The following is a 9,846-nucleotide window of genomic DNA, read 5'->3' as shown; positions in this document are numbered from 1 at the left end:
CGGTTTGTGGCCAGCCTACATCCTGTAGCCACTTCTCTGCGAATACACGCTTTGTTTGAGCAGGTTCAGTCTGACGTTTTTTGGGCGGGGGTGGAGTACCAAAGTAACTACTCAACGTGGCTTGCTTCTTCGACATTTTTTTCTTACCAGTTCATATGCAACTTGCAAATTATCTTTCTGTCTCTCCTCTTTTCTCTCTCCTCCCTTCTCTCTCCTCTCTTTTCTCTTCTCTCTCCTCCCTTCTCTCTCCTCTCTTTTCTCCCTTCTCTCTCCTCTCTTTTCTCTTCTCCCTTCTCTCTCTTCTCTCTCCTCTCTTTTCTCTCTCCCCTCTTTTCTCTTCTCTCTCCTCCCTTCTCTCTCCTCTCTTTTCTCTCTCCTCTCTTTTCTCTTCTCCCTTCTCTCTTCTCTCTCTCAATGTTGGTACGCAAATGCGCCTTTTTTCAAATGACCCGGTGCGCATGCGCACCTGCACACCAGTTATGTGCAGCCCTGAACCATAGACAGTATTCGGAATAAACTCTTACCTCCAAGTGGGGGTCCAGAGAGCCCAGCAAAGCTCTGTATGAACAGGTAGATCCCGGCAGCCGAGGACATCCTCTCTATTCCCACCACATCGTCCTCAGCCAGCATCGGGATGTGTGTGCAGGCTACCGTTCCCATAAAGAACCCGTAGAAAGCGCAGCAGACCGCCAGGCCGTAGAACTCCGTCACCAGAGTGAATCCCACCAGATCCACGGTCATGGTGATCACACACACCAGCAGGACGAGCAGCTTCCTTTTCCTGAACCTTTCTCGTGACAGGATCCACCCGATGGAGAACCGCCCGAATATCTCTGTCACGGCCATGATGGAGAGCATGTACGTGGCGTGACTCCGCTCCACGCCTCGACTCACGCTCAGATCGATGATGTATAAAGGGGGCGCGAAGAAACCAAGCGTGGCGAACAGTCCAAACATAGAGTAGAGAATGAAGCTGCACTCTCTGAGGATGGAGAAATCTATCAGCTTTGATTTCTTTGTGGACGTTTTTCCATCACCTGATTTCATTTCCTCCACTTGCATGATTTGTTTCTCTGCATCTTCGCTCCGTTTCTCCACAGATTCAAATTGACTAGTCTTTGCTTTACCGTTTTCCGCAGATTTCTTGGCTTCTTTGTGCAGTAACGTCTTCTCAGCTTGGCTGCTGTCGTACGTTTCCTTTACGGACTGGACTCCAGAGTCTCCTGTGCTCACAGAGGTTTGGCTGAGCTCATGGTCCGCACTGTGGGAGGTATTCTGTGCATTTGAGGTAGTTGAGTCCTGTGGGTTTATATCCTCTACATTCACCGGTGAACCGAAGGGTTCCAGCTCCTTTGGGGACGATCCTTCAGCTTCTGTCTCACAGGTCACTTTGGGTTTGATGACGATTGGCCGAAGCAGGACTCCACAGATGATGATGGTGCTCTGCAGAGCTCCTATCACTAACATGGTGTGCCTCCAGCCGATACGGTCCCTCAACGCAGAAAAGGCTGAGGAAGAGGAGGTATTTAGTGATTGGTGCACTTGATTGTAAATATAACGGTTCTGTTCTACATTTAAAAGGTAAAAGAAAGTGTATTTGTAGGATAAAACCATGAGATTATCTCGATTTAAAGGGTGTCCTTAACACAAAACTACAGATGATAGAGTACAGCATAAAAAACAACAACACAGAAAGCAAAGCAATTTCTCTCGACAAGTCAATACAAAAAACGATTTGTTGGCAGTATCTGTGGCTCTTTGTCAATCGTTCCCACCAAAGGTGTGATTTTTTTTTTTTAAACGAGAAGAAAATGTAACATTTTTATTTTACAAATAGGTGTAACATTAGCCTATAACAGCTGAGCCCTTTGGTGTGTATCAAAGATTACACACAAAGGAATGCATAATTGATTTTAGGGACTATTTTTAGCCACACTCCAGTAGGCAGCAGAGTGTTGTTTGAAATAAGCTGCAGAGCTCGGGGCATGTTGAGGAGAAACATGTCAGTGCAAGCGTGGCTACTGATGTGTTTCTAATATATTTTCTTACAACAACTCTACTAATACTTGTTGTAAGATCCATTATTGGTTGGTTTTTACTTTTCTTGATAAATACTGAAGACATTTCTTAGTCTTCCTTGAGTTTACTGTCCCTAAATGAGTTGTACAAGCTGACCTGGTGCGAGGGCGAACATAGACAGCGACTCTCCGGTGGAAGCTACAGCTGTGACCAGAGACCGCCGCCGCGTAAAATACTGTGAGAGGATGGTCACTGTGGGGAGGAAGGTCAGACTGTAGCCCAGTCCTGGAAAGTGGAAATAACGCAAGTTTATTAAATGGTTATTGATACAGACACAATTCTACAAAACCTATTCAAAGACTCAAATAATGATGTGATGATATAGGGTAGAAGAAAGCATGTCATTACCTGCTACCAATCCATATGTGATGTATATTTGATTGATGGAGCTGGTAAAGCTGGTTGCGATGGTACCGGTGGCGATAAGTAAACCTCCGATCATAACAACAGGCTGGAACCCACAGCGGCTCGTCAACACGGAGGAAAGAGGACCTGAAGAGAACATACGTTGTTAACTGAGGGACTATAACACAGTCATTCTCACAACTTATTTCAATGCATAGGCTGTGTTTTACTTCCTATAACTTCATCAGCTGGGCTCACCATTGAAGGTCATGACAAAAATGCAGATGGAAATAATCCAGGAGACTCGACTGTTGGTCTCGCCGAACTCCTCCATGATGTCCTGGAGGAAGATGCCGAAGATCTTGATGGTGCCGTAGGTGAAAGCTTCCACCACGAAGAAGGCGATGGCCACCATCCACCCCCAGCCTCCATCTGGGGCTTCTGGGTACACATTGGGCCCCAGGAATCGCCTCATCTTGACTCCACAAAGTGCCATGCCCTGGGAAGGGAAATGGGAGACTGGCAATAATTCTATTTTTATCATTCTGTCACTGTGTTTTCCCTCCTGTTTGATTACCTCGTGCCTTTGCCTTCCCTCCCCAGCTATGTCTTGTCTTTGTGATCTTGTATGTTCTTGTGTTCTTTGTCAGATCGTTATCTTTGTTCCTGTCCAGGCCTGATGTTTGGTGTATTTCGTCTCTGTCTGATTCCCAGTATTCCTGTTTCGTCCCCTTGTTTTTGTGTTAAACTGTTTTCAGCTTTTTTAATAGCTAGATTTTTGGTTATCAATTCCTCACTCCCTCTTTCCAACCTCCAGTCCAGACCCTGACAGTATCGTCATGTTTGATTGCTCAAATTGTAACTTGCTTTGGATAAGAGCATCAGCTAAATGCAACGTAATGAAAAATATTATCACTGTTTATCCCAAATATATGTATTCAATACCACTGCAGTCTGTGTTCCTCTTCACATCGAATATGACGCTGCTCATAGTCTCCAGTTACAGAAATGAGCTGATGAATGGCAGTAAATACGATGCTAATTCTGATCTATGAACTATGGCAGCTTACCTTTTACACAAAGTGGTTCTATGCATCTGAACCAGACTACAAACACGGGCAGGGCTGTGGTGCATCATCTTTTTTGCACAAGGCTGGGCATGATCAATGATTAATGCAAAAGCACTTCGGTTGTTATCAATAATACAGTTTTAGACCTATTGACCCTGGGTAAAACATGATAATATTGTGTGCCCTATGGTAGTAAAATATAGCATAACCTTGTTTGCATTTTATCTCCATTTCTTTCTTTTTTTTCTTTACACTGTATCAAATAAGCTGGATGACTCAAACTCTCTCCTTTTCTGATTTTACTTTTACTTCTTACTTTTGTACAATTGATGTTTCTTAACTGTATACTCACACAGCTTTGACATAGATAGGATAATACAAAAAAAAAAATCCGCCGTTAAGTCAAAGTGCAGATCATGGCACCTTTCACACAATAATACCATGCAACTAATCACATTTGGCCTAGTTTCACTGTTTCCCATGCAATACTATTTCGGGTAATCAATCAATCATTTACAGACTAAAAACATGAATACTTGTCTTATTATGCTTAAAGTTTCCAAGGCTGCTGTACCTTTTTTCTTCATTAATGGTGAGTAAATGGTGAACTAACATACCTTCAATACCAGTTATACCTGCTCACACCCATAAACATGACAATTATGAAATAGAACAGCTATTAACCACCTGTTTACTACAGCAAATAAAAATGCTCCAAAACAAGCACATTATCCGATAATTCGATCACTAATTTCAATGTACTGTAACACACAATTGTTATATCTATATCTGAGATATAACAATTATATTAAAGAATTAGAAAAAAAATCCACAAATATTTATAGTACAGCGTGAATATTTACTTTGGCAGCTGAAATATCTGGAAAAAGTTGAAGAACCTTGACTTTTGTTTAGTTCACCAAAACTACTATATCCAGGGTCCATCCTACATTCTCTGGTTAAATAACAGCCGTAATAGTAATAGGATTATCTTTACAGTTGATTTGATCTTTTTTTCAACTTTAATTCAGTGGGTGTATTTACTTTTTCAAGGTGCTGGATAATCAAAGACTGATTGTTTCTGTGTATCCAAAACAAACAAAAGTTCTTCCACAAATCTTATTATATAGGCTACAATCAAATATACTTTAAAATCTTATCCAAATAGTAATACAAAATTGTCTACATATCAATTTCATAAAGCTAAAAAAAAATTCACTTTGTTGATTTTCAAAAATATATTATTGTACAAATTATTTAAAAACACACAACCCACCGTTGATTTGACTGTTAAACAAAATTATTTTCTAAACATGATGTATTATTTTGACGTTTTTAATGAAGGGTGGAGGGGGGGTAGTATTGACTTTATGCCCCCGGCATGTGTTCCCTTCTTGCGTCTGACGCAACGCCCTCAGCCGGCTCATGTGCTCCGAAGACAACGTGACTTTAAAAGCCGCAAAAACACCGTGTAAGTACTGAAATCTCGCCGGTTTGAGGCTTATAATTAATTAAATATACAGTTCATTTCACTCAATCAAACATATTATGAAATAATTTGTGTTTTAGCCGCTCTCACCTGTGTGTTGCTAGTCTCTTCCTTCCTTAGTAATCCGCAACGTGTCCCAATTAAATGACCAACTGAACTTTCTTACTCATATTTCACATGCTTTTGTCCGCATACACGCGTTTGTCCGCATACACGCGCACCAACACGCTGTGATACACTCTCATGAAGTGAACACACTCCCTGTGTGAGACCGGGACGAGTGCGGGTGTAAGTAGGGTTAAAGAGATCTGGTTGAAGCCAGTTTTCTACACACATCTCTGCAGATACCCTCCTCCTATAGTTTTAACGGTAGAGGGCAGAGTTGTTTGGTTTGGGTTCATGTTCGACTGTGTTTTGAGCAACACAACCTTCCCTCAAACTGTGGCGACACTGTCTGACTGATGAGAATACTACACTAATAGCTCCTTTATGAACTCCTTGATTACATCCTTTAATTTTTAATCTAGTTGTTCTCAACCATAAATGCTCATATTGTCTGTCATTGGAAGAGTGGTAAGGAATATGTTGTGTCTGTAACTGAAAGAAACATTTGGCTGAAAAGTGATTTTTCTTAGCATCAGTGTTTGAAAGTACAGTACAGTTAATTTTATTATTAATTAATTTTATTGTGAACTTCTTCTCAATTCAATTTTACACTGTAGTATGCACAATAGATACAGTGTAGTTTTGGCAATTTCCTCTTTCAGTCTCAGGCTCCTCCAACAGTGCAACATACAATAAGTCATACAATTAAAATATCTAGTACAGGGACAGAATTGTGCAAAAAAATTGCAGAAATAAGTAAACTGTGTAAAAGAAGAGAGATAAGATAAAAGCCTCTGATTGCAACACTATCTGAAAATAATCTTTGACTGTCTCCTCTATAATTTAGTTTAGTTTATTTATTTATAGTGTCGTGGACAGTCCCCATCGATGAACTGTCACAATGGCTCATTTCCAGCTGTTGTCCCCGGCCAGATGGTAATAGACACCCTTAAAATCACAATATATCAACAGCATTAGTTATACAAGAATATAAAATAAAATGGATGAAAGACAGGCGAAAGGATAAGAGAGGATAAAAGAGAACAATAAACAACACACGTTACTACATACAGTACATGTCACATATAGCACATCACAATCACATAACAGAAACGAGGGGCAACATCCATGATCACAACATGTAACACAACATGTAACACTCACGCCATACTCAACACAGACTAGTGTGTGCAGGTGTAGTTCTCAGTGAACCATGTTTTTAAGTGAGCTGTGAAGGTGGTATGTGTATGTACAGTATGTCTTTGATTTGAGTGGGTAGAGAGTTCCAGTTTTGTATAGCTGTGACCGAGAATGATGGCTGACCAAAAGTACTCTTCCTGAATGGGACTGATAGGTCGCCACGTGCGGAGCTTCTAGAGGTCAGTCTGGTGTTGTTACGTTGAGTAAACGATGAGTTAAGAGGTGGAGGGGCTGTATTGTGCAGGACTTTGTACACCAGAATGTTTTTTGACTTGTGTTTTGAATGTTGAATTAGAGTCAATAATGATTCCAAGGTACTTAACCTGAGGCACAACATCAATATGTTCACCTGAGATGCTTATATTTGACACAATGTTGCATTTTCTTTTTGTGAAAAACATTCCGACTGTTTTGTTGACATTAAGCTGAAGACAGGAGCGGTGTAGCCAGCTAGTGATCAGCACTAAAGCTGAGGTCAGTTTATCAGATTTACAGATGGCAGGTCATTCATATAACGTAAAAAGAAGTGGACCAAGTATTGAACCTTGTGGTACTCCGGTGCTTAAGTCTAGAGCTGGAGAGAGTCGATTATTGACGATAACATGCTGACGCCTACCAGTGAGGTATGATTGAATCCAACTGAGTGTTAATTGAGAGCAGTTAAAAGCCGACACCTTATGGTTGACTGTATCAAAAGCTTTGCGTAGATCCAGGAATACTGCACCAACAACACCTCCTTTGTCAACCATTGCTTTGACCTTTTCTATAAAAAAGCAGTTTCGGTTGAATAATTTGCCGTGAAGCCAAACTGCATGGGATGAAGTTGAAATGGACTGTTGTTTAAGAAGGAGACAAGCTGTACTGACACCCACTTCTCAGCCACCTTGGATACTACAGGTAGATGCTATGCTAATTGGGCGGTAGTTGTTGATGTTCCGATGGTCACCTGACTTGAAAATGGGGGTTACAATTGCAGTCTTCCATGCACTTGGGAATGTCCCATGTAATACAGATGAATTGATGATTTGGGTAAGAGGGCAGACTAGGTAATCTTGCAGTGATTTAAGCATTGTAGAATCCATAGTGTGTGTTTCCTTAGCTGTCGAAGTTTTAAGATAATTAATAATTGCTTTGGTTTTTAATTCCGATATGGGTTGAATGCAAAAGGACATCTTACTTTCGTCGACTTTGATAATATGTTCTGCTCTCAAGGGAAAGTTCTATGCAATCTCATCTACAGAGTTGATAACATATTTATTAAAATCTATGGCAAGTTGTTCTGGGCCTTGCACTAGGTTACCATTCTCTTTTAGTTCTAGCTGCTTTTTTGGCCTGTGCTTGATTCCCAGTAAGGTTTTAATATGTTCCCAAATTATTTTAGTGTTACCTTTTGCCTCATTAATTATTGTTATGAAGAAGTTGGCTTTGGCCTTTCTGATTGTTTGAGTTACTTTGTTTGTCACGTAATGAAGTAAACCTATGCCTGTCAGTAGTTAATTTAGCTTTCAGTGCTCTTTTCAGTGCAAAGTCTCTTAGCATATTTGATGACAGTTGAGATGGTCTTTGAAATAAATCATAACCCCACCCCCTCTTCCGTAAGATCGATCTTGTCTAAAGCTTTGATAGCCTGGCACCTGCAATGCGGCGGATGGAGAGTTGGTATGAAGCCATGTTTCTGATAGGCAGAGAAAATCTAAATTGGAATCATGAAGAAGATGATAGACTTGATCAGCTTTAGGTGTGAGGGCATGCTCAAATGTCCTCCAAAGATGCCCTTCGGTTTGTGTTGTTGATCCCTCAACAGTTTTATATTAATTGAACTTGCGGTGTTTTTTGAAAACAGGATTTATGGTCCTGTTGCTTTTGTAAGCATATTGTTGTTTGTCGAACGGACTGACGCGCTGAGTTTGTACCTGAACGCAACATCCAATTTCCGGGTTTGCTTGACAGCACAAGCCGGTCAAGTTAGAAATGCCATGCGGGTCAGAGGACACTTTCTCCATGGCCATCGGGGTATCCTCGATGCTGTGCCCGAACGCAGCAATCCAGTCCCGAACGCAGCAAGCCGGTCCCGGTCCCCGACGCTCCCCGACACTCCCCGACGCTCCCCTCGCCCACAGCCACGGCCCTCGGCGTCCCAGATCTCCGCTCCTCCGCATGGGCAGTTCCACTTCCCAGTCGACACAGCTTAGCCAGTCCGTCTCCGCCACTCCGACAGCAAACGCAAGGCATCACATTAGGTTGGTGCATGTATTCAATCACTGTGCTTGCTCTGTGAGTGTCACGTACCTGAGAGACAGGGTTGTTGCTTTTCGTGACTTCACGGTTGATGTTTCGAGTTGTTGGGCCTGGGCACTGATGTACGTCTCCAGATAGCAACAGGTAGAGTGTGATGATGATACGGCAGTTACTTTGACGTTTGTCTCGGACTTCACTATTTCGCTTAAGGTTATGTTGTTGATGTTGGCCCGCGGTGAGAACAAATGTTTGCATCAGAGCATGTTTCCGTACCCAAAGTGCTTCAATTTGTCTGTGTNTACCTCAGATGGCTGGCATAGGTGGAACAAATAGTGACAACAAATTTAAATAATTGCAATCAATATTATATATATTACCTTTTAATCTATATAAATTGTATTTAAATTTGTTGTCACTATTTGTTCCACCTATGCCAGCCATCTGAGGTATGTTAACTGTGTTAATCTCTTTTAGGTTTCATTTCTTATTTTTGTGAATTTCTATATAAAATGCTGATTTCTACCTGAAATGCTCATGTATTTTTAATTACTTTTTCGTAGAGCTTTACTTTTTCAGCTGAATAAATATTATAACTCTAGATGGTTTTGTTCAGCATTGCCAGCTTCACTGTTGAGCTTTATGTTGTGCCCAGCATTCTCCTGTGCTCTGAAATCAAAATGTGGATAAGCATAAAACAACACTAAAATAAACACTACAATACAACTTGTTATTTGACACACACAAGGTTGTTCATTTGTGTGTATAAATATACAACACAGGCTATATACATATACAAGTAGGCCTATAATTAATACAACTGTTAATTTGATTAGAGCTTTGACACATATATCTTTATTTATATATGTATAAGTATGACAACTTCCTCGGGCGATATCATATGGTATAGCTAATTCATCGGTCAAAACGTGCAAAGTTTGTAAACTCTGGCTTATCCCTGTGTGGTATTATAGTCATAGCAAACAGCAACGTTCAACTCCTTTTAATGGTATATTGCAAGTGCAATAAGAAGCTACAGGGACCTTAATCTACGTCGGTAATATTAACTTTGATTAATACAAAATGTACATCATACTGCCCATGTAGTATAATATTTGATGAATTACAGCAAACATGTGCAATATATCCATTATTACAGCTCCGTGGGCTGGCAGTAAGGTGATATGGGTCCGTTCGTATTGTGCATCCATGGGTAAAGGTAAAACTCATGTAGTGCTGAACACGTCACATCACATGAACGTGCCGGGTGGCGCGGTCCCGTGGTTTAGATGCGCGTTCATAATGCAGAGGGAAATAACTTGC

General features: G+C 41.0%; 1 protein-coding gene across 2 annotated transcripts; it reads right to left on the bottom strand.

Moving 5' to 3' along the window:
* Positions 1-448: 448 nt before the first annotated feature.
* LOC104947201 (monocarboxylate transporter 7-like) lies at positions 449-8,677 on the bottom strand. Of its 2 annotated transcripts, none has more exons than XM_010773172.1 (5): positions 8,578-8,677; positions 2,683-2,923; positions 2,428-2,571; positions 2,176-2,304; positions 449-1,508 (listed from the first exon to the last, which is right to left on the bottom strand). In XM_010773172.1, the coding sequence occupies exons 2-5, from the start codon at positions 2,918-2,920 to the stop codon at positions 478-480; spliced, it is 1,542 nt and encodes a 513-aa protein (XP_010771474.1). In that variant the 5' UTR covers positions 2,921-2,923; positions 8,578-8,677; the 3' UTR covers positions 449-477. The 2 variants fall into 2 exon arrangements, with proteins under 2 accessions (XP_010771474.1, XP_010771473.1); XM_010773171.1 differs by lacking the exon at positions 8,578-8,677 and adding an exon at positions 5,074-5,306.
* Between the last annotated feature and the right edge of the window lie 1,169 nt (positions 8,678-9,846).

The sequence above is a fragment of the Notothenia coriiceps genome, unplaced genomic scaffold, assembly GCF_000735185.1.
Source record: "Notothenia coriiceps isolate Sejong01 unplaced genomic scaffold, NC01 NC01_scaffold00012145, whole genome shotgun sequence".
Taxonomy (NCBI): Eukaryota; Metazoa; Chordata; class Actinopteri; order Perciformes; family Nototheniidae; genus Notothenia; species Notothenia coriiceps.
The sequence above is the reverse complement of the archived record's forward strand: the minus strand, read 5'-3'. Positions and strand labels throughout refer to the sequence as shown.

What these genes read in the sequence shown, in the direction of transcription:
- LOC104947201 (XM_010773172.1), bottom strand. Translation starts at nt 2,920, where the DNA reads ATGGCACTTTGTGGAGTCAAGATGAGGCGATTCCTGGGGCCCAATGTG. An exon ending in TTTTGTCATGACCTTCAATG is followed by an intron (nt 2,572 to 2,682) that starts GTGAGCCCAGCT and finishes TGTTCTCTTCAG; the next exon opens with GTCCTCTTTCCTCCGTGTTG. An exon ending in CACATATGGATTGGTAGCAG is followed by an intron (nt 2,305 to 2,427) that starts GTAATGACATGC and finishes TCCACTTTCCAG; the next exon opens with GACTGGGCTACAGTCTGACC.